Here is a 24,829-nt window from a genome sequence, read left to right on the forward strand (position 1 = left end):
AGTTTCTCTAACCAAGGGCAATTTTTTTCTCCCCTTTCACAACAGGAAGAACAGCTAAACCACACAAACTAAGGACACATACAGACTTTCAGTTTGTCCTGGGAAAGATGCTACTCTCCCAGGAGAGGCCTCAAGTGTATAGATGTTCAGGCTTTTTATCCCAGAAAACAACCAGGGCTGAATCACTGTCCTGTAAGTCTCTCCTGGAAGACCAAGTATCTTCTAACAGAAACCACAGCACAATTCTTCAGCATCCCAGGGTACTCCCTGTCTGGAGCAGCAGAGTCCAGCAAACAACATGGTCCCACCAAGGAGGGAGCAGAATACACCCCCTTCACAATCATACATTGTGCTGCAGGCAGTCAGGCTGACACCAAGCAGTCTGGGTCAGCAAATCCAGGGCTGCCTCTTGCTGACCACTGACAATGATCTTTAGGGAGACTGAGTGAGCCTGCAGAACATGCTGAGATGTGTGCAGGAGTGGGTCCCCTGGCTGTGCAGCCTCAACACTACAAGTTCTCTGCTCTTTAGTGGTGTAGTTTTTGAGTGTCTGTTCAGGCACTGCCAGGTAAGTTTTTCAACCAAGAAAACAAACCTAGGAGATCTCTCCCAGTTCATTTGAACATGTATATGCAGCCAAAGTGTCTCAAAAACTCAAGACTTCTATCACATTTACAATGATTCAACTTAGCCCATTGCTTATTTTCAGGAAAAATAAAATGTTTTCCAAAGCGAAACATTTTTACTAAAACTTTCTTACCATCTATAAATAAACTCTTAAAATCAGTGGTGTTCAACCTTTTTGCCCTATGGGCAGGATGAGCAGTGTGTGGAGAAGGAGGCATGGCGTGGCCCCCAATCCAGCTGCACAGGGAGAATGGGCATGACCCGGCTCCCAATCCAGCTGCGGGGGGTGGGGAGGAGATGGGGATGTGGTTCAGTCTCAATGTGGCTGCACAAGAGAAAGCGGTTGTGAACTGGCCCTGACCTGGCTGCACAGAACTTGGGAATCTGGCAGCATGAGATGGGTGGCTGTAGAAATTGCCACTACTTCTCCGTCACCAAATTTCCTGATATGTGGGGACTCCCTGGGGCTGGATGCCACAGCTTCATGAGCCAGGGGTTGAGCACCCATGCCTTAAATATTCTATATGATGTAATGGTTTTAGAAAATTAAGGTATTAAGCCAAACAACTTACCATCATGGGGAAAACAACAGCAGCTGCAGAAGCTTTGATTACCCATAAAAGAATCAGACAGGTGAGCTGAACAACTGTGAAGATATGGACCTTCCAAAGTGGCACGTAACGCAGATAAATCAAATCCGGTTGATGTTTGGCAGGCATTCCAAACAATTTTATACGGTCAAAAAACTGTATGGAAGAAGATTAACCTTCAACTAATGGAATTTTCCAAAAAGAAACTAAGTAGATACCATGCCCACTGAAAAACGCCTAATTTTACAGGCTATAAGTGTAAATAAATAGGAGAAAGTTCTTCCTAATATCCAACATACACTTCCCTTGCTGCAAGCTGAAAATGAGCATTTGTTCATTCATTTTGAGTCACTACTTTTTGATTTTAAAAACATACCTGTCCACATTTATTGACATTATTTTAGGATTTTCATATTCATATGCCTACAGGAAGAACGTGCGCCAAACTGGGCATGTTTCTAACTTCTATTCTGATGATATGCTATAATGTGACTCACACTTGAATGAGAGAGGTATGTTACTTCCCCCCCACCCCATCTGATGCAAAGCAACTGAGTTCAGATAATTATATCTTTTGATTTTATCTTAAGCACCTGAACTACTATGATCCTAGAAAGGTTATTCCAGAAAGAAATGCATTTTTCTAGTAGCCTTAGCAAATAGAAAAAACACCCTCCAAAAATATAAGCTTATTTAACAAAACTAGACCTTACCTGGATGCCCTTTAGTGAAGATACTCCCATGTAAAGAAAGACGCCATACAAAACCGGCATTGGAATAAACTGGGAAAAAATAGGACTGTCAATTCAATAGTTGAGGCTTGCATTTATTAAAAAACAAAAAAACCCCCAAAACACATGCATGATAAAATATAGTTGTCCAAGTTAACATAAATGATTGCGGGGAAGAATCAGAATTATTTTCTTGGCATCAGAATAACATTGACATTGAGGTTCCTTATTTTTTTTTAGAAGATAACTGCAGCACCAAGAAGCTGGAGAGCATAAGCCAAACCTATCACTATGTTTCACCTATGTTTTAGTGAGGCCACAGCTAGGATTAAGAAAGTAACTGTTTGTCTATTGCATTCCTTGGCCGCAGACTCCTACAAGGACGTTAGTTACTGCCAATTGTGTTCACGTAGGTGGTTCTTTTCCAATTCTCAGTAAACAGTTACATAAGTGCCATACTGAGTCCAATCAAAGGTCTAGCCTACTAGCCCATCTCTGGACAGTGGCAGGAATGGATACTTTACAGCAGGGTTGGAAACATGTTGCCACCACAGGACACTATTTGTGATCCAATTCCCACTGTAGAAGGCACCCCAGCGCCTCCTTAGCTATCAGAAGATACTGTGAAGGAAATTCCTAGAAAAAAAGGCAGGCAACTAGGACCCTGGGGATGCCTGCTCTGCTCAAGCAGAGTACATAAACTGAATGTGACAGGCAAAAGGATCCTAGGGGCTGCACCTCTGCTACTGTGGCTGGAGTGTTTTATCAATTCCCTGAGCTGCTGCAGGCAGATCCAGACTCTTCCCAGGCCAGATCCAGCCTGCAAGCTATAGGTATCCAACCCCCATTTCTGCAGAAGAGCACTGAACATACATCTAGAGTGACTTACCCTCTGGTCATTACCCTCCCTGGGACCCACCACCATCACTAGTTTAGAGATGCCACAGGATCTCGCTCCGATTCTTCCGAGACCACCAATGGATCAAGACTACCAAAAGCATTTTCCGTAATACTACATTTTCTCACATACCGCGCCACCACACCAAATAAGACATGTACCATGTTTTTGGAAGGCAGAATATAGGGAAAAAAAGTTTCCAGAGTCATGGCCTAGAGCTAGCTTTTTCAAGATGGTGCTATCAGCTTCTCAGCATCTTCCAGGAACAGGAAGGCAGATCAGTACAATAACAGAGTTAACCCTTTCACGGCCACTCAAACTGTCCCCAGTCACTCGTCTTTGTCCTTCTGTGCATAGGCACCTGGTAGGGGGTGCACATGCCCATCCTGATGGGGCCTGATGCTGTCAGTAGGGCTGGTGCCTCCCCCCCCCAACAGGGCCATGGCCATTAGTGGCTTCTGTGGGTGCCCCCCCAGATTCAGGAGGCACCAGTCACTCATGCTTCTTTGCCTACATGCAGTGAAGTTCTAGCAAAGAAAATCAGCTTCCTTGCTTAAAGACAGGCACCCCAGTTTTGGAGGGCTGATTTTGGGGGGGAAGTTGTATACAGTATACTACATTTCATGAGCTTAAATTTTGGTCATTATCGACTACATTGAAGTCAATAAAAATGAATGACTATTACTATTACTGAGCCATCCAGTTCTGCAAACTGTTCAGGTTTACCTTGACAAAGGGATTAGTTTTTTTTAAAATCTACTCAAGTTGATTGGGGTCTTTCCCCTGACTTCAAGGAGGCCTTGGACCAGGCCTTTCCATTACCATTCAACACTAAAAAAAAAAAGTACTTAAGGTTATGTAAAGGCAAGATTGACTGTGCACTCTACTGATTATACTGGAAAAGTTGTAACACACCGCAACAAGCCTGAACAGATGGACAAGATTCTCACTATCGCTACCCCCTTTTCATTAAGTTTAAACCAAAGTCCTTAAATGAAACTTGCCAAGTTGCACAGAATTTCAGCAATGCTGGTGTTGAAAAGAGTGGAAGAGAAAGTTCAATCATGCATGAATAAACTGACAAGTAGTATGTGCAGAGATACAGAACAAGAGCACGACAGCCTAAAGGCATAGGTGTCTCACTGAGGAGGGGAAAGCAGAAGTGAAAAGAACTGCTAATGTTCTTTTTCAATTTTTCAGTAAGAAACAGCCGTCTATTATGTGATTTCCATCTGTAACAGGCCTCAAGGAAGCTAAACAATTGAATCAGATGCTAGATGTGAAAGGAACTTTATAGGTCAGACTTCAATTGTCTGCATCTTTATACTACTGCACTCCACCCATTAGAACAATTAATAACTAGTTAGTACATTTCCAGAGGTACTGTTTTAAAGCACTCTCATTGACTTTTGAATGACCTTTCTATTTTCAGTGGGCTGAGTCTGGATATTTCTTCAAACTATCCTAAGTTTCCCATTTATTAGTTTAGGAACATTATTTTTTATAACATATACGGTCAAACTTTCATGGATTAAAGTATTTAAAAGGTTACTGTTTTAAAATGGCATTTTAACAGCTGTTTCCTCTGTTTTCAAAGTGATGATACTTGAAAGTGTTTGAGATCAAGAACTGAAAAGCATTATACAAAAGCTAGGTATTACAATTCATCATATACCCAAACACGTGTTTCCATTTTTGGGTGCAGACTGAAGTGCGGCTCCCAGATGTAACTCTGGACAAGTTTTTCCAAAGCGCTCCAAGTTACAGCGTTACACCAAACCAAACAGAAGTTCACTGTTGGTTCTAGGTGGGAGGGGAATATTAGCTGCCAGCTGGGAGCAAGATTCCCATAGCAAAGGCCAGGGCTCTCTGCCAGCGCTCCTGTTTTCAGAATGGGAGGGGGGAGAAGCCAGCAAAAGGAGCTCATTCTTGGGCTCCCTGCTGGTGCTGAAGGGTGGGGTGGGGTGAACTGGACCTTGCAGGGGCTCCAATACACCCTCCGCATCCTCCAGGAAGCACTGAAAGCCCACCAGACTGAACTCTCTCTTCTCCCTCCTCCCCTCCCATCCTGAAAACAGATACAGGCTGGGACCTCGAAGACAAGTTACAAAAGACGCTACATTTTGAAGCGTCTATCTGATACCTCATGCAATGGGGGGCGGGTCACATTTTCACCCTATCAGCCATTTTTTAAACTGTCTACAGCAATGCACTTGTTTTTGGTCACAGCTATAAACTGGTGTCTGTGGACAGATCAGGGTAAAACTGTCACTTCTGTCTGCACCCTTTAGTGACAAGTTTTAACCTCTTTCAGTGCTGAAGAGCAAACACAGTTAAGAGAAAAGATAAGGTTGATTGTACTCAATTTTGTGCATTACCAACCATTTTCAACCAGTTTTCATCTATGAAAACCCACTCAAGTCACCCATGGGAAAAATCTGGAACAAACAGACCCTAACCTGACCTGCAGAATTTTTATTAATTATAAACAAATCAGACTCTTGAAGGTGCTGTTTCTTCCCACTCTTCCTCCTTTCCAAATCTTTGCAGATTCTTTTAAAAAGATTCCTCTAAATTAAGTGTGGCTGTCTTATTACCATTAAACTTGCTGAAATGATCAAACACTAAATTGTGATATGAAAATAAAGGTGTATGTTTTGGAACAATATAATCTTACCTTTAATACAGAGGTCATGAACACAGACAGCCCCATTAGAACAAAAATCATGAGCCCTGTTACTCGTTGCTCCCGGATTCCCAAGAACTTTGGCTGCTCTCCTGGGGCAGAGCACTCGGATTCAACTTTTAGGCTGTTGACATGACTTATAGACAGGACAGTTGCAGCCACAAACCAAGGCAAGCCCATGAGGGAACATATCCCCAGCATAACACCAACCACAAGCAGATCAAGGTGATAGCCACAGCCTTTCTGTAAAGTCAAGCAAAGAAAGACATTTTCTACAAAACTGAACATCTTTTAGGATCTTTTACTTTGTGCTGCAATATTCACTAGCCCATAATTTAGCAACAAACAACAAGAGAGAAATAAGCTATTATCTAGAGGTTTAAGAGTGCTAACAGTTTCAGCTTAATTTTGTTTTGTAGATCTTATCCTAATTTTGAAAAGAACACATTTTATTTGTACTAATTTTAACTTGTGTCCACAAATTAATTTATATTACATTAGAAAATGAATAAAAATAAAACTTACTTTCAACTTATGCTCCTTTCTGTTTATGATTACTGCTGTGATCTGTTGATCCATGAAAATAAGAATTGTACAGAGTAAAGCAGGAACAGCAGCTACCAGTAATGTCCACCAAGGATTATTTCCCAGGGGATCTATGAACCATCCCCTGTCTTTTGAAGTGGGCTGGAAAAAAAACACAAAGCCGTGAGTAGTGGGACTGAAGGTGGTCAACAAAAAAAAGACCGTTTTATTGCCATAAATGTTTTCCATAGTAATAAAAAAAATTAGATTGATAAGGCTTTTGCTTTCATATAATGTAAAACAAAACAATGTTCAGGTTCCAAAATGGCTAGGACTAAAGAAGTGATGTATCTGACTACTATATATACACAACATTATAAGCTTTTAAGACACACAAAAGCATGGTTTGTGTGAAAACTTAACAGACTAAAATCAAAAAAAGTCATTCCATTTTCTTTAGCTTCCAGATACCACTCCTAAAAAAGATCTGTGCTTTCCAACAAAAACAACAAGGATTTCCATTAAAAACATCTCCTTTAGGTAAACAGACCAAAAGCAGAAGTGTAGATTATTAAAAAGTAGAAGGAAGCTAAGAAAAAGCATGGAAAAATGTTGATTTAAGCTGCATTCCTATTAAAAGGAAAAAACCACTTGCTTCTTCCTTATTCAACTATATACTTGTTCGTCGTTCCGTTATCTTTAAGACTGATGATCATTTATATGCTTTAAAAAGGAAGAGACGCTTTTTATTTCTTACTTCAAACTTCTCAGGGACAAGCAGCTTAGGAGACGGAACTCCAACAAGGTAGTCGATCAGAACCATGATCATGATGGTTAGAAACACAGCAAAGTCACTGATTGTAGAGCGCACCTATAAGGAAGAAAGTACGTTATATCAGCTATTCCCATTGCTATATTCAATAACTTATGCAAATTCAAATGGAGTTTAAAAAATTGTTAATGCAAAATGTGATCTGGTTCATCAGAAATCCTAAGGCCCATTACTGACACTCCACATTTCTTCTCCCTTAAAGTGACTGGTAAGCTTGAAACCAATGACATGGGTTTCAACATAGAACAATGTTTCTTACACTTCTGATATCTGGGGAACACTTCTTTTCTGGATTAAAACCACACTTTGCTCACTGGTCTGTGGACCCAATCCTGCCCTTTTTGCACAGCACACTAGTGTGCCTTGGCACACCCATTGGGAATCACTTCCATAGGAGATGTGTTTATATGACAAAGCCACATCATGTTGAAACATGTGATAGACCCTGAACAGCAGAGGTCCATAACACCACACTACTTCCAATTCAAAAACAAGCAGGTCCAGGATATCTCAGTCCAGTATCTCCTTATGCTATATAGCACACAATGTATGCTGACTGTCCACACTAATGTGACTGAAACATTTTCAATAAATCCCATTCAAAATAATCTGTTGAGTGAAACAAATTCCTTCCAGGCCATTGGAAGTATTCTGGTTCCATTTGTAATTAGGGCCAGTTCCTCAAAAACAGCTTCCCAATTGGATTTGTGCCCCACTTCAAACACACAAGAGAATGGTCACACAGAGGAAGCATCTAATTTGCAGCCGTCCAACTTCCAGTCCTCTCAAATATTGCATACCAATAGTTGATTTTTATACATAATATTGAGCAATTTCACCAGAAAACAAAGGCCATGATATTCTGCAAGATGTTTACACAAGTAGCAATAGGTTTCCCAGCTTGCAATATACTGCAGAGGCTACCCCAAAGGAGGACTCCCTAATACAGAAGAACTACAGCACTAATCAACTATCAATTAGCAAATCCTTCTGGTCTCTTCTCTACGAGGCACTGTTCATCCTCCCCCCCTTAATTATTTCTAAATACTATACTGTTATTGTAATTTTAAATGAAGTTCCTGGATATAAAGTTGCAGAATTGCTCAGTAAAATCTCCGTTCACACACTTTGTATTCAGCTGATCGATAGATACCAGTGTAACAGTTTCAGGTCGTGGAAAATGAATTAGATAATAATGTTAAATAAGTGCTCACAGACCTCTGACATAAAAGAGATATCACTAACTTTTAATCTGTATTAAGTGAGGAAAATTAACAACATTATCACTTGGTAACATCAGTACAGATCCATAGGCCTAATTACACCGTTGAATACTTAGCCTATTCATTACTGTGACTACAAAAATCAGAGGTAGTTCACTGACTGTTAAAAACGCTTGAAATTATACCTGTTTAACCATCATCAGAACCCTCCATTTCAATGTTTGTTTTTTTAATCTAAAAAAAATTCTGAAAATTTTCAATACTAATTTCTCCCTTCTCCTGACCAAAATCAAGCAGTCAAAGTGGGCTAACGTTTGATATGGAAATTCTAATTCTAATGTTTGACATGGAAAAAAAGCAAAAGTCTTCTTAAATTTCATCACAAAGCAAAAGAGGCACATGAGTAAGTTACCACATTTACTCACATACCACAAACATTTTTCCTGCCTCAAAAAAAAAAAAAAAAAAAAAAAAAAAAAAATCAGCCTTCTAAAATTAGGGTATGTCCAGTGAAGAAGCATGTAAGCACTATGCTGTAATGGATAATCACTTCTCTCCAGCAGCAGTGGTAGTGTGCAATGTTAACCTTCTCTGTGCCACTGCTGAACTGGCAGCAGCTTTTGGTTGTCCAGCTAAAAACTACTGTTAATTCAACAGTGACAGTGAAAGGATTAACACTAACTTTTACTTGGAGCAACCAGTGAACTGACTGGGGGGGCGTGAGCTGGTCTGTGGCTATGCTTTGCCTTGCAAAGATAAGGTGCATGTCTTATTTGGGAACCTGTGGCATGCAAGAAAATCCAGTTCATCACTGAGAGCAAGAAAACTTTTTACAAAACAAGCTGTGGCTACACCCCAATTTACCTTGGTAGGAAAATAGCGTTTGGTCTTGAACTGCTTGAGAAAAGAGGAAAGGAAAAATGTTGTAAAGAATAATATGACAGACCAAAACAGAACATCTGGAATATATGGGCCATGATGACCACAAGCTGATCCAAGAAATGCACCCTTAAACGTCTTACATTCCTGCAAAACAAGACAATAAAATTAAATTGTTTAAAATACATTCATTCAAATAATCAATTTATCTTCTGCCCTCTCACAAACTCATCCAGGAAAAAGAACTGCTTTGAAAAGACACTCGCATAATAAAAGCTTTAAGTAATTGTGATTTGATTATATGCCCTCTTAGATTCAGCATCAAAACCTGAATTTTAAATATTTCCAGAACCGGTGTGTACCAGAAGGTGTTTTCATAAACAGAAAGCATTCCATTAACACAGTCAACTTATTTCTGCCTTGTTTTTCCAAATGATGTCATCATGGAATATTCTGCAGGCTCAACCCCAGTATGGCAAGTAATTTCATGCAAAATCATCTTTCAAGATGACCTTGAAATGGGCTCCCTCACTTAAATTCTCTCTCCACTTTCCCCATTTCTTTATAATAAAGGCTTATATTTACCCTCTTAGAGATTCTTCTCTACTTTAAATTCTTCCTACAAAACTTCTAAAATTTTTTAAAACTGGAAAGCTGTTTTGTTTGCTTTTTAAACTGTATTGTTTTAGAAGGAATACTACTGAATTAAATAGCAAGTTAAAGCTGATTTTGAGAGGTGAGGATCTCTCCAAGTAAACCAGGGGGAAAAAAAATCTGCCTATGAATAACAAACGAGTGAAAAAATGAAATCCCAATTATTATTAGTAGTATTACTGTTATAGTCTTAGAGAGAGCCCCACTAGTGTCAAAACTGACCCTTTACAAAGAGATAAAAAGCCTGTAAAAAAACGCTTACACTCAGCATATGACAATACAACAGGTGGATACAGAGAAACTGTAAAGACCTTGTTACAAGTTCAATTTAAAGCTGGATAGAAACCAGCCATACAGTTGTTACACAATTTCAAGCACTAGTTTTGTAGCTGGTAGGCTCTTCTTAGAGCTACACATTGGTAATTACTTTGGATATATGGTAGTCTAAATTTATTATACAATTAACCAGTTAATTGCCTAATATATGTAACATGCAACAGAAGCCTAAGAGAACAAGACGTGAGCAACACAAACTGGCTGTCAGCCTATACACAATCCAAGCATTTCAATTGAAAGAATAATTCACACTTTCCAAATAAACAAGTGAGAAACAGGAAATTTAAACTGATTTGTTCATGAGCAATGTCAAATTTTGGGCTTGGTCTGCTGACCTGGAAAGTTTCCCATATTTTGGTTTTTATAAATTTGTGGATTTCACTTGTCCATTGGTCAGAATTGTTACCATGGTTAAGTACAGGCAGCCAAAAAGCCAGAGGCTGAATCAATTCAATCTTTGCAGTTTTGACTAACATGCATAGATTAAACTAATAATCATGTGAACAGTCATTCACTTCTGACTCTGCAAATGCAGCCACATGCCTGCAGTGGCACAGGCCAGAAGCTGAAGGGTGCTAGAGCACACCTCTCAGCCACTGCCAAAAGGGAAGGAAGGAGAAAAGCACTCCAAGGCTTTCCTAGCTTCCCTGCTCAAGCAGAGGGGAACATGGCCAAGCCTCAGCATGCTGAGGCCAGGAGCAAGGGGGCTTTAAACTGCCCTCCCTGGCCCACATGGGACCCCAGTCAAGATCTGCCCAGTGCAGGGATGCAAGTCTCTGCCAAGCCTTTGTCCCCCTGCTCTGTGCTGAGATGGGGGCAGTCCATGCTAGGCTTTTGCCCCAGCACCTCCTTGAGTGAAGGGGGGGGGAAGGGGCACACCCTGACCCAGGTCTTGCACACTGAGGTAGGGAGAGAGGGAGTTTAAACTGCCTCCCAGACTCACACAGGACCATAGCTTGGGTCTGATAAAGGGCAGCCCCTGCCAGGCTTTTGCCCCCCAGCTCAAGCAAAGAGCAGGGCACCTGGCCAGACCCCAACCCAGGGCCAGCACTTGAAGGCGGGGGGGGGGGGGTTAAACCCCCTCCTAGGCCCCCATAGGATCCCAGCCCTGGTCTGCATGGGGGGTAGCCCCTGCCAGGCTTCTGTCCTCTATTCCCTACTGGGGGGGGGATGGCCAGGGGCTTGCAGGCTGAGGTAGGGAGGAAGGAGGTTTAAACCCCTTCCCTGGCTGCATAGGACCACAGCCTGGGTCTGCCTTGGGTGAAACTCCAAGTTAAAAAGAATCTACACACACGCACACACCCCCTACAGATTTTAACTGGGAGACGTGCTGTTGGGTGGCATTACAGTAGAAGAGTTTGGCCAGAATTAAGAAGAAATTGATTTCTTCTTGATTTCAGATGAGAAAGTATAGAATTATTGGGGAGGTTATAGGCAATTGCTTAAAATGTTAAGCTGGTGTGACAGTACAAATACACATACACACAATCATAGAAAGTTAGGTTTGGAAGGGACCTCAGGAGGTCATCTAGTCCAACCTCCTGCTCAAAGCAGAACCATCCCCAATTAATTCATCCCAGCCAAAGCTTTGTCTAGCTGGGTTTTGAAACCCCCACCACCTCCCTGGGTAAGCTGTTCCAGTGTTCTACTACCCTCCTAATGAGAAAATTCTTCCTAAGACCCAGCCTAAACTTTCCTTGCTGCAAGTTAAGGCTGTTGTTCCTTGTTCTGTCATCTGCCACCACAGAGAACAGATTAGTTCCATCCTCTTTCAAACGCCACTTCAGGTAGTTGAAAACTGCTATTAAGTCTCCTCTCAGTCTTCTCTTCTCTAGACGAAATAATAAGGGGTGCGAAGCTTCGGTCACTGATTCGATTCGGAGATTTGGCCCAATTTGGCAGTTAAATCTCCAAATCCGAATCAAATCAGGAAACCCATTAATCTCTCTGAATCAAATCAGAAGCCTCCAATTTGATTTGGAGAGATTTGAAGATTTAGCCATAGATACATGTGTATCTCGTTCTTCTACGTACCTCAAGGTACCAGGCACGGCTTGTAAACGATGACACGGTGGGGCGGATGGAGCATCACACAGGAGTGCAGGAGGGGTCCCCCCACACGCTTGGCAGCAGATCAGAAGTACTTCTGGTCCACTTCCAGGTCCACAGCAGAGCGTGCAGGGGACCCCTATGCCCCCCACCCCCCGCTCAGCAACTGGTGCCTCCTGGGTCGGGGGGCGGGGAGGGGTCCCCTGCATGCTCAACAGCACACCTGGAAGTGAACCAGAAGTACTTCCAGGTCCACCGCCGAGCATGCAGGGGACTGCCCTACACTCTCATAGGATTCTTCATCCGCCTCAGCATCTCAGTGTTCACAAGCTATGCCTCGTACCTTGGGGTACGTAGAAGAAAATAAAACTGTGTTATGGCTGAATTGCTGATTCTCCAAATCAGAATTGAAATCTTCAGATGGACATTCGGCAAAATCAAATTGGGACAGTGATCTGAATCAGCGAATCAAATCACTGTCCACCAAATCAGGCTGAATCTGAATCTACTACCGCCCCCTTCGCACACCCCCACTGAATAAGCCCAGTTCCTCCAGTCTTTCCTCGTAAGTCTCACCCCCCTCACCATTTTTTGTTGCCCTCCACTGGACTCTCCAATTTGTCCACATCCTTTTTGTAGTGAGGGGCCAGAACTGAACACAGTACTCCAGATGTGGCCTCACCAGTGCTGAGTAGAGGGGAATAAATTACTTCTCTTGACCTACTGGCAACACACCTACCAATGTAGCCTAGGATACTGTTAGCCTTCTTGGCAACTAAGGGACACTGCTGACTCATTTCAGCTTACTGTCCACTGTAATCCCCAGGTCCTTTTCTGCAGAGCTGCTGCCCAGCCAGTCAGCCCCAGCCTCTACTGGTGACTGAGATTGCACTTGTCCTTGTTGAACCTCATTATATTCCTTTTGGCCCACTCCTCCAATTTGTCTAGGTCACAGTGAATCCTAGCCCTACCCTCCACATCTGTAAAAGAATCATTGCTGGGACTTTGAGGCTCAAAACAAAGCCCACGGGCCATATCTCACAGATAATTTAAACATATGGTAACAATCCTAACCAAAGAACGAGTAAAATCCACAAATGAACAAAGAAGATCGTGCCAAGATGTGGATCAGAATTCAAAGCATCCTTGAAACTGTTCAGTACATGCAGCAACCTTGGGAAATGAATTATTATAGTGGAAACTTGGAAGGACAGCACTTGCCATTAACTATTAGATAACAGTATATTAGATATAATATTTGGGCAGGAAATATTTATTATAATGGTAACTGTCAGCAAATGTTGACTTCTAACGCCTGAATATGTACTTTTAATCCTAAAATAAAGTATATAGATGAAGACTTTCATTTGGATATGAGGAAGAAGTAAAGATCAAAGGATAATCAAATATAAAGCGTACAATTTTTTGAGAAGCACTTTAAGTTCGTGCTTAAAGTTTAAGTACATCAAGTTCACTGACATCCATATTGAAATGAGGACTCAGCCTACTAAAAATAAATGCTACCATGATACAATAGTAATAGAGCAAAATCATCACACACGTTTTACCTACATTTTGGACAGAGCTTGTCCTTAGCCTATGAATATGAAGTAAGCCAATAATAATAGTAAACATTTAGATAAACGTCTTTTTGTGAAATGGAGACTTATTGGCATGAATCATAAAATGTTATTCAGGAACTGAAAAAGGGAAGGGAAGCATTACTCCCCAAACTTCCAGTCTTTTCCCCACTGTCTTAAATATCCCCGATATAGAACTGCAAAGTAACCATTTCAGATTCTATTTGGCAAAGATTAAAATAAGTCTGCATTTTATCTTCACAGGTACTCACCAAAACTGTCAGGTTACTCCATGTTATGGTATCCACAGACTTATTGCTTCTTGCCCAGATCTCTAAAGTATCATTGCTGGGGTTTTGAGGCTCAGAACATACACATCTGAAAGATAAATTAAAAGTACTTTTAATGATTTTTTTCCTCATTCTTGTTTATTTGGTTTTAAACTTGTAAATGGGTAACAATGTGGTGATTTTTAGTAATTTATATTTTCAAAAATGTTTTTAGAACAGCACTTCCTATACACTTATGAAAAGACAGCTCAAGGCTCCTTAGTCTGTGCAATAAAATGATTCAAAATTAAATAATAAAAAGGATGGGTTTATGAAATAAAGCCATTAGATATAGTGCCATACATAGTTTAACGTGCAATGCACAAAGGTTTGTGACGCCACAAGCCACATGTGCTTGCACGCCTAAATCCAGTCATGGGTGCCTTGAGCTCCTTTTAAAGGCTAAAGGGTACCACGCTATGTTAACTTTGCTAGGTGTGTAAACATGATTCACAAGATAAACTCAGATATTTTAAACAGCAATCCACAGCATTAAAAACATTCTGACCTGCTGTGGCATTTTTTAATTCTTAATTGGCTCCATTACTTTTCTGTAGGGTCAAAATAACGAGTAGCAACTAAGAGCTGGCATTTTTCAAGGCTGCTTTAAACCTAAGACGACCAAGAACCACTGGTATAAACTGATTACGTTGCAGTACATGGTTATTAAACCAGAAATTCATGTATTAAAAACCACAAGATCGAGAAGTTTCCAAAACACACGGAAGCTAGTTTGTTTTTATATTGGGGTGAGAAAGATATGGCTTGCGGGCAAGGAAGTGCATCTAACTTGTGGTAGGTCCCTCAGCTCCACCCAGCCCAGCTCAGGCACAGAGGGTAGCCCAAGCCATGGCATATTCACCTGATCCCGTTGCCCTTGGGTGCACAGCAGGGCTAGGGTAGCAGTGGCTAGACTTGCCTCCCCAGCCACCCCGACAGCAGTGGCTCCTTCCAGCTGCCACTGCCAGTCTCTGCCACCAGGGGACCTGGCTCCACTACCCAGCACTATGGCCCAGCTGCCCTGCACCCACTGCCAGGGGTGCCAGACACAGCAGGTGGGCGAGGTCTCCATACACCCTTGCATCTGCCCACACCTCTGATGATGGATACCAATTTTGCAGGCAGGGGCACGTGAGGAATAGATTGTCTCTGCCCCAGGCCCCACAACATTATGGCCCCATGATCCTGATCCCAGTCCCACCCATCCATCCCACTCCCAGATGCCACTTCCCACCTGCCTATGGCCCCACCCCATCTGCCCAGTCAAGTGCAGGACAAAGCCATTTAAGACATTTTGGTGAGCTGTTGCAGCCCAGGGGTTGCCAACCAAACTCCCTAAGTGGCCCTCCAGCCCAAATAATTGCTCACCCTTGTTTTATACCTACCATGCCTTCTGCTTGGATCATGTGCAACTGAGATTGGATAATATTTAGTCAAAGCTGCGTTTTTTAGAAAAAATAAAATGCACTAAACAGAACATGCAAAAATTAAAGAATTCAAGTTTTCAAATGTTATGAACAAGTGGTATTACGTATGTACACCTTTATATATATTTATTGAATCAAAACATTTCAGTGTACTGTAAAATATGACAAATACAGTAAAAAAGATGACACTTACGAATATGAAGTCAGTTTATCCAAGTCATTGTGCATATTGAACGCATACAGTTCTCCCAAATGAAAAAGCTTTTCTAATGCCTCATAGATAAATATTATGCAAATGAGTGCTGCAAAGGCCTCCTCAGTAAATCGAGTGATGTAACATACAAGGCTGCTTGCATCAGTTGCCACTAATAATATGCAAAAAAATGCAGTCCACAGACCAATGCTGGTTCGTAGGGAGAGATAGGAAAGACCATAGTCTCTGTTTTGGGGAAAGGGGAGAAAAGAAAGAGAAGCATTTGGAGAAACATCAAGATTACCTATACCCAAACCCTACTCCACCTTGGAACAGAGAAGTAGGCCAAGTTTTTTTCCTGCACCTATTCAACACTCCCCCCCCCAGCTTTATTCTGCAGGGTAGCCTTGTTTTAGGTAGAGCCGAGACCATTTTTTTCATCTCTTTCTGATCCTGTGGGCTGGCGTTACTACCCTCCACAGGGGATGATGAGGTTAATGGTATAGAATGCCCTCCAGCCAAGAAGAGAGGTTAGGTTCTTTTCAAAGCTACCTACCTAGTCAGAGTTCCTTGCAGCCAAACTAGTCCTTGGTCACTCCTTCCTATTCAAAGCCACCATTGTATTTTAGGCAAAAAGGTCAGGTAAATATTCTATTAAATTAGAATTTAGTCTTTGCCTGGAACTCCAATTTCCTTGGCGGGGTCAATCTCTGCTTCACAACTGCTGCTAAAGTAAGTGGTTCACCAGTGTTTCTTTTGTCTCCACAATCTGTGTTATTACTTCAGCAATTGCTGCTAGGGACAGCATTTGCCACTTAATTAGAGATCACCAACTGAAAGCTAAGAAATATCTGAGCATTTAATTTAAACAATTCTTTAATATTTTTTGTATTTGCAAGTTGGGCAGAATATGACCCTGAACTGTTGTAGATAAAAAAAAACACTGAAGTTTTCATATATGCTAGTTTTAAGGTTTAAGATGAACACCATATCTCCTAAAACAGATGCTAAAATTAAGGATATTATGAAGATAGAAGATTTAATATTAGTGATTTCTACAAAGGAAGTGGTTCCACTTTTTTCTTTCATCTGTGTAATACAATTATAATTCTTTTTAAAATAGCTTTTAAAATTCTCTTTTCAAGGGTGATATTGAATAGGTAGTAAAATTAGGGTTGTAAATACTGCTTAATTAAGTACCCATTTAAACTCCCCTCATGTTATCAGATAAACAGTTAACTGATAACATGCACCTGCCAGGGACCAGCTCCCACATATACTTATCTTCCAGACAGCAACACTAGGCTAGGAAAGCCCCTTATCCCTTGCTGCCATAGGTGAATGCCTGCCTAGGAGTCAGGACTGCAAATGGCTGCACTAGGGTCTGCAGAGCCCTGGCCTGGCTTGTTGCCAAAAGCAGGTGCACACATACCCCAAGGCAGACAGTGGGGAAGCTGTGAGGGGCCCAATCCTTCTTCTGGCAGCACACGCCAGCCTCTTCCCCACCATGCACCCTAGGTGCACGTCTGGCCACCACTGGCGATAAGTCAGGACTGGGCTCCACAGACCCCAATGCAGCTACCTGCAGCATCCCCAACCACCTGTCATGAGCAGCCCAAGCGAGGCTACAAGTGGCTGCACCAGGGTCTGTGCAGCCCTAGCCTGGCTCACTACTGGTAGCAGATGCATATGCACCTCAGGGTGGACAGCAGGGAAGAGGCTGGGACTGCGCTGCCACAAGAAGAATCGGGCCACTCACAGCTCCCATTCCATACTCAGTATTAGTTCCTCCTGTGCCTGCAGGGGTCCTATGCCACTTTTCTTCCCCCTCTTAACTGCCAGACTGTTCCTCATCTTGGGCTAAATGCTTACCAGTAAGAAGGATATTACCAGTTATCAATATGTAGACAGTTAAAAAAAATACTTAATCGTTCACATTCCTAATCAAAATTATATTTGTTTTTTAAATTTGCCATTCTATTTAAATATATTTAATAGAGATGGGGATATAAAAACAGTATTCGGAGCAAGACAGGTTGAAGGCAAGAGTTTTTTTTCATTTTTTGTATTCAGATCATGGCTAGAGCTCCAGTTCACAAATCCCACAGTTGAAGTCTTGTAGGCTCTTCTTGCAAACTGACATACATTCAAACCAGAGCTGAAAAGCAGCTCTCTTTTAGTTTTGGATCAAATCAAGGAGCTAAGTCATAACACCACTATACAGAACTGAGATCTAAAATTCTATGGTTTTAAAATGCAAAGTAGTGGCGAGATCAGAAAATGTTACTTACTTGCAGAATTTAAATAATATTTTCTCAAATACTAGAACTGGTCCAGTACTCCCCAATATTGTAAGAGGCTGCCCAGCAAACAGAGAATAGGCAATCCCAGTTAACGAGGCTCCAAAGAGAGACTCTATTGCACTCTGTTTGGGGAAAAAAAATCTTCATGACTACACTGATTTTAAAATTAACATTTCCCATATTATTTACATAGTTAATATATTTTAATACTCTAAATTAGAAACAAGACATGATGTAAAAGCATTGAAGTCATTATTGTTTCACACAGAAGTGTAACTTAACACAACTTTGCTGGAACAGCATCAGGGTCAAAAGCTTTGGAATGCTTTACTCTTGAGAAACATAAAGCAGCCCAAAACCATGAAAGAAAAAAAAGTTATTCATTCTGGAGGCTGTGAAGGAAAGCACCTACCAAATGTTATAATAAAAACATAGTACCTAATCAACACATGTTCTAATAAAGTTGGCTGTCTCTAAGAAAGAAGATACTGCACCAGACCTGTATCAAAATAGCATGTGTGCTATATCAAACCTGCACCCATGAGCCATGCATTGCAAAATGCACCCAACCAGGCTTACTGAAAAATACTGGCTTACGAATACATGACAATAAGTTTAAGAACCAACATCCCATCAGGGGCAGGGGGGGAGGAAGGAGAGAAATAATCTATCCTGGGAGAGAAGCAAACCTTGTACGATACAAGTCAGTACAGTATTAAAGATTTTCACAAATTATCTAATCCAGTTAGAATTAGAACGATGAAAAAGTTATTCAACAGACAATAAGATTTTTGAGCAGCAATTTTTAAAAACCTATTTGATATTCTGTAATTATTCAAATCTGAGAAAGATACAGAAATTAGGCAAACAAAATTATTCAACAAAACACAACCAGGAGTAAAACCAATTTGCTGAATGGGGGCCACAAACAATGTAACTTCATAAATCATAAGCAATTTAAGAGGCTTATAAAACCCAGCTCGTTTCAACAATTAACCTTGAACAAGTGTTTTCAAGTCAGTGCATTAACTTTGGGCTTTCAATCAGGCTGTCAGGAAAAGGAAGTACTGAGGAAGGACAGCTTTTGGGAATGAGGGAGGGGGTGAACACAAACTGTGTACCTTACAATGTCATCTACTGGGCTTGAAAGAATATTTGCAGAAACTAAATTTATTACACTCAGTGATTCACACCCAAATATTTAAAAGGCAGGAACAAACCCACAAACCATCCCAGACAGCTAAAAGAAAGAAGCTATTTATACATGAAGCTCAAAAGAAACACAGGTCCCAAAGTGACACAAGATGTACATTCAACAAACATCTTAACATTTTTATGCTAATTATCTGAACAAACTTAGGTGCAGGTTAAGTACTGCATAGTGAAGAATATTACTTATTTCTGTAAGTAGATTTTGTAATAGCCAATAAGTTGTTCAAATTTTCATATCAATAGGCAAATATCTAAAGTTACTAGCATTTAATCACACTTTATCTTTTGTAAACAACTAATAGTACTGACACGAGTTTAAATATTTGCTCTGAAAAGTAATATGGTGAATTCTGTGTTTTGAAGGAGAAATATTTAATCAAAACCTTAAAAAAAATTGAGATATTTAAATGCACCCTTTTCACTCAAAATAGTCTAATTTTCACATTTCACAAAGCAGAAAATACACTTCATTAAATTATTTTAATTTTATTATTAGCCAATTAATGCAGAAACACCAACGAGACAGATGATGTGACCATTCCCTCCCCTTTCTGAAAAATGCAATTAAAACAGATCTGGTGCTGTTAAATACTGTTCATATTGTACTACCAAAACTGAAATTTGTGCTTTATAGCTAACTACATTAATATATAAAAATGAAGAGTATTTTCTGCTTGTAAGCCTTGATTATTTCTTCTTACTGAGAATAAGAACAATATACAAATAGTGAAAAAGTATATTTTACCCATTGTTTAAATACACAATTCACTTCCTCTAGTGTATTGTAGATATCATCCATCCAGACTCATTACTCAAGGCCATTAGGTTTTCTTTACTATCCACCTTGAGCCTGTGACTTATCCTAAGCAGACCACTGGGATGGTGCACCTTTATGGATTTAAGTTTTACTTTTTTAAATTAAGACCCAGTTCTATCCCCCCTTTCCAAAGAGAGGCAATGCAAGCCCTCTCTCAATTCATGAAGCCATTCATCCAGTAAGGCAGGATAAAGATTTTTACCTCGACTGTGCATCTTCTCCTGTTCACATGGGTTTCCCACATTTTCCACAGCAATTACCTTTTGGGGGAAGGTCTGTTTTGGGGCAGGCTAAATCAAGTGCTGTGGGTAAATTCTTCAAATAAAAGTGTGAATAAATGAGACAAATGCACACAGTGACTTGCCTCTGAAGATCTAAAAGCCTGGCTACTACCATTCTTTGTACTCACTATTCTGCCTTGTGTAGCTTCTCCCAGGAGCCCTCCAAAAGTGATTACAGGAGACATACAGGCACAGTATAGGAAAAGAATCGAGGCCAGGCACTGCAGGCTTAGTGCATCCTTGAAGTCACTCAAGAAAAAAGTTGTTTTCCTTTTGATGTCAAGCATCAAACCACCAAAAAGCCTAAATAGGTGAGATGAAACTTGTCAAACTGTACACTAGAGGATTCTAGCTAGTTAAAACTATGGGCTACACAAGACTGCCAGTGCCAATTGCTAGCACAAGTTAACCACTTCATAATCCAATTTAAAATATAATACTAAAATGTAAAATAATTTAGATGATCCCAATTAAACAATTTTAGAAAAAGCAATTATATTTCACATTTTTAAAAGGTGGCTACATATTTTGCATATAATGGGCTAGATATTGAAAGAGATCCTGGAAATTATTTTAACCAAACAGTGTTTAGAACCTCATACCCAAATGCAATGATGTTCAGAACAAACTGAACATGAAGAGAGCGGTTCAAATCTAAATTCCAGAACCATTGTCATTTCCTGCACTCCAATGTTTACCAGAAATCTATGAGTTCTAGAAGCAGCTTTAGTTTTATTTTTTAGCGAAATTCTCCATATATAGAGTTTTCTAAATATATAAATAATATCTGTCTCCCATCTGTTGCAGCAATGGGCTTTAGATATAGAAAAATTTTAAGAAAAATAAAAAAGACATAGTATAATGAAATCAACTGAGCAAAATAGAAGCAGAAACTGCTATTATGATGATAGTTGTTCTCTAAAATGTCGACAAGGTCAAACCCATATTAAACCAAATATTTACAAAAATATTTGGTTATGAATTCAGAGTATGGTCACAAAACAGTGGAAAAAAACCATAACATTCTGTTCTTAAAAGAAGGATCATTTGTACATAGTACAAGCTCCATTGGCCTGTATATGGAAGCAAGGAAGGCTTTACTTGAACTGAAAATCAAGTCAGCTCATATGGTGACAAGTTCTCTTTAAATCTCTAAAAATGTACGACTGACTAGTTTTAGCCTACAGAATATTACTTTGACTTTCTAGTTTTTCCCCTGTTCTTGATCCAAGGCTGGTTCTGGGGAAAGAATTAGAATATAGCCTGTGAAATATTTTACTAAATTTATAGAAAATTAAATGTTGTAGTCAAGGGTATCTGTTTAGTAAACACGCCAGAAAAGGAATGTGATTTATGTACAAGAGCTGTTATTGAAAATGAGTGCAGGACAAGTATCAATACTTTGCCTACATTCTGTTCCTTGCGGGAAGCTGTCAATGTTTGAATGTGGAGACTGCCCAGTAATTTCTGTTTTGTTGGGTATCTTTTAGTTTCTTCTGTAGAATTCTTCTTTGACACTTATTTTTTGTTTTTATGTAACATTTTGAATATCTAGCCCAGTATAGAAAAAAAAATCAATTTTCTGCTATATGTATGATAAATGCATGCTTTATAACAGCTTAAAATTAAAAATGATTTCTGAAAATTCAGTCAATTAAAAGGAGGCATTATCATATAATGAAATCCTTCACAAGTGTGTTGAGAAATATTGACATACTGTCGATAATGATTTAAAGTAGGCCAATCATAGGTAAGAACTTAACACTTGAAAAGGAAAAGGAAGAGATGTGCTTAATTAAATCCTTTCAATTCATAATAAAAGGTATTGATAATGTCATCACAGAAAACTGTAATTAGTAATGATTTATTTCTCCAATTTTTTTTGTGATTACTCAAAACTTAATTACGCAAACACACCTTCCAGTCCTTTGTAGCTCAGGTCCAGCATGATGGCCCTCTTCTTTAAGCGTCTCTCCAGTAGGGGTAGATCCATTTGGAAATTTAGGTAGCTTCCTTTTCTCCTATATCAGGAAAAAAAACATATGATTTAAGATCTTTTCTTACTAGTAACCATTAATTCAGATGAAGTACAGATACCCAATACTTAAAAAGTAATTGAGTTTTAAAATACTACTAAGACAACAGTTCATAAATATTTCTGCTAATAATGTAACACATTCCAGAAGTTCTCAAAAGGCAGTATTATTCCCTTCTGGGTCACATGTTCTTTGATAATTAAATTGAATTAAAATATTTTTAGCAAATTTTTACCACTATGTCTGAATCTTTTATACCTAAAATTCCGTAACATACCAATTACATAAATTGTGCTATGATGCATCAAGGTACGCAATATATATACAAATGCATACTCCAATAAACACAAGACTCAAGGCATCCACTTAAGACCTCTTTCTCCATCAACATTGCCCTTTAGCCTAAAGTACTCCCCTCTCTCCCTCCCAATCTTAGGTCCATCTCCTTCATGTATTTAGGAGAAAAAAAAAAAAAAAAAATCTCATCTTCCATCAGCTTTCAGTTTACTAGAACATAGAAGGCAAGCTCTTCTAGACTCCTTTTCTAAGACAGGTACTCTGTTTACCTTTCCTGTCATGTTCTAGTCTCAGCTGATCTTTCTTGAACAACTGGAACCAGATTTGTTTTTTACATTCATAAATACTTGTAACAAAAATAGATGTATTTCATCTATTCAAGTTTAGTATAACAGCAAAACAAGCTTGTTTGCTTAAAATGGCAAAGATACTTATAAGGCATATTTAAAATATGGTTTTTACTTCAGTTTGGCTTCTGTCTGTTCCATTTTCTTCAAAGTTTAATGGAACCCTATAAAGGGAACTGACATCCTTCATTTTACTTGTCAATGATGCCAAACATGCACTCATTGGAGTAGGTGCACCCACTGGTGTCACACATGGGGTTGATTTTCTTTGGGCTGGCCATACAGGTGCCTGTGAATGAGATGGCAGCCCTGCCAAAAACCCAGCAATGGCAGAAGCATGCGCAGAATAGTGTGGCCGAGTAGCTCTCTCTCAAATTGTACACAGCATTCCAGAAGGTCTAAAGTACCAACCTGCACACAGTGGCATTAATTCTTCCCCATTTCCGATAGAAAATACTTCACCAGATGCATCCTAGGATCCCATTTGCCTGCTTCACAGCTGTACCACATTACTGGTTCAGTTATCATGCAACTTATGTCTTTTTCTTCCTCAGTCATTTCCATCCCTAAATCCTGCCCAAGGCTGTTAGAACCTGAAGTAACACCATCAGCCCTTTATGAGCCAAATACCTGTCCCTCAATAGATCAGATCACTTCTCTAGCAATTTCCCTCTACACAAAAAGTAAGGTTCCCTTTGGGGCATAATTTCCCAGCCTAACTGGTAGTGGAGTATCCCACAGAAGCAATACAACACACTTAATTGCAAACTGAAGACAAAGCTTGTAAGGCAAATATCATTCCAAAACATAACCCAATGTATTAGCGTTACTTTTTTATTTAAAGTTTACAACACTTTTATAGTTTAATTTATCCTATTTTCTGTCTAAATCTGTGAACCGTGTTTTCATTATTCTTTTATTGCCCTGTTGCAATGTTCTTGTTTACACTAATTAAATTCATGCAACATTCTAATGTTGTTTCATCTAAAAGACAGAGATTATTAAAAGAACAGAGAAACCCACATGAAATAAATCTTAATTTCTCACTTCGAACATGCACAAACAGATGCACACAGTTCACATATTTAGTGTCATTTTAAAGTGGGTCGAATCTTTCTCCTAAGTGGAAGTCTGGTGTTTTTTCTGCTGCTTTAGTAAAGGTTAATTCAATATACTATTTAAAATGTTACAGTGTAATTGAAAATATGCTTTAGCAATAAGTCAAAAATTGTCATTCTGTAAGTCTCTTACCTGAGAAGGCACACTTTTTGGTGGCTCAATGCGTATAGATGGATCCCATTCTCCTGGTGGAAGGACAGTCACTTGGTCTAAAAATTCATCAATTCCTGATAACAGATCATTTCGATCTTTCGCTTTATAAGCAACGTCATGGAATACCTTTACGAAAGAAAAAAAGACACAAACATTTACTTCTGTGGAAGAATACTTCATTAAAAGAAAGAAAAGCTTCAGTTTAAAAAAAAAAACAAAACATCATTTTCAAAGGGTCCTCAACAAGGCTCTTATTGGTACATTTGAAATGTAACATGCAGTATTACTTGAATATACAATTTTTCACATACTAGAAGTCTGTGTAGCTAGTGGGTTTTGGACATGCAAAACCTTTCACGTTTGTACATAAGCACTTGCATGCATAAAAAACTTTGCATGGGCATATAGATGTCACTGCTCACCCCAAATGCTTGTAAAAACACCCCCAGCTATGTTATTAAAACCATAGTTCATCAAAAAGCTTTTAAAATGTATTTTCTTCTACTGATCAGAAATGCCAGTTACTTTTTGCATTTCACCATACAGCCAAAGGAGACTGTTCAGATTTTAATAAACATTACAGAAAAAGCACATCCTTAGAAATCAGGACCCTCTTTTAGGTTTAATCCCTCCTCTTCAAAACTCATGATATGGTATTGAGTCGCTTTTCAGAGACAGTTTTCCTATATATAAAAAAATCTAGAG

At 39.6% G+C, this 24,829-nt stretch overlaps 1 protein-coding gene across 2 annotated transcripts in view; it reads right to left on the minus strand.

Annotated features, from left to right (window-relative positions):
- SLC4A7 (solute carrier family 4 member 7) overlaps positions 1-24,829 on the minus strand; it is an 84,279-nt gene that overhangs the window by 12,833 nt on the left and 46,617 nt on the right. For both annotated transcript variants that reach the window (XM_019536169.1, XM_019536177.1), the window contains 12 exons: positions 24,104-24,250; positions 22,090-22,193; positions 20,301-20,475; positions 17,851-17,984; positions 15,560-15,805; positions 13,883-13,988; positions 8,977-9,138; positions 6,815-6,928; positions 6,058-6,219; positions 5,524-5,775; positions 1,931-1,999; positions 1,200-1,373 (listed from right to left, as the gene is read on the minus strand). In XM_019536169.1, coding sequence (XP_019391714.1) covers positions 1,200-1,373; positions 1,931-1,999; positions 5,524-5,775; positions 6,058-6,219; positions 6,815-6,928; positions 8,977-9,138; positions 13,883-13,988; positions 15,560-15,805; positions 17,851-17,984; positions 20,301-20,475; positions 22,090-22,193; positions 24,104-24,250 — 1,845 coding nt within the window. The remainder of the gene's footprint in view (positions 1-1,199; positions 1,374-1,930; positions 2,000-5,523; positions 5,776-6,057; positions 6,220-6,814; positions 6,929-8,976; positions 9,139-13,882; positions 13,989-15,559; positions 15,806-17,850; positions 17,985-20,300; positions 20,476-22,089; positions 22,194-24,103; positions 24,251-24,829) is intronic.

This window comes from Crocodylus porosus, unplaced genomic scaffold (assembly GCF_001723895.1).
Source record: "Crocodylus porosus isolate Cpor-Errol unplaced genomic scaffold, CroPor_comp1, whole genome shotgun sequence".
Classification (NCBI taxonomy): domain Eukaryota; kingdom Metazoa; phylum Chordata; order Crocodylia; family Crocodylidae; genus Crocodylus; species Crocodylus porosus.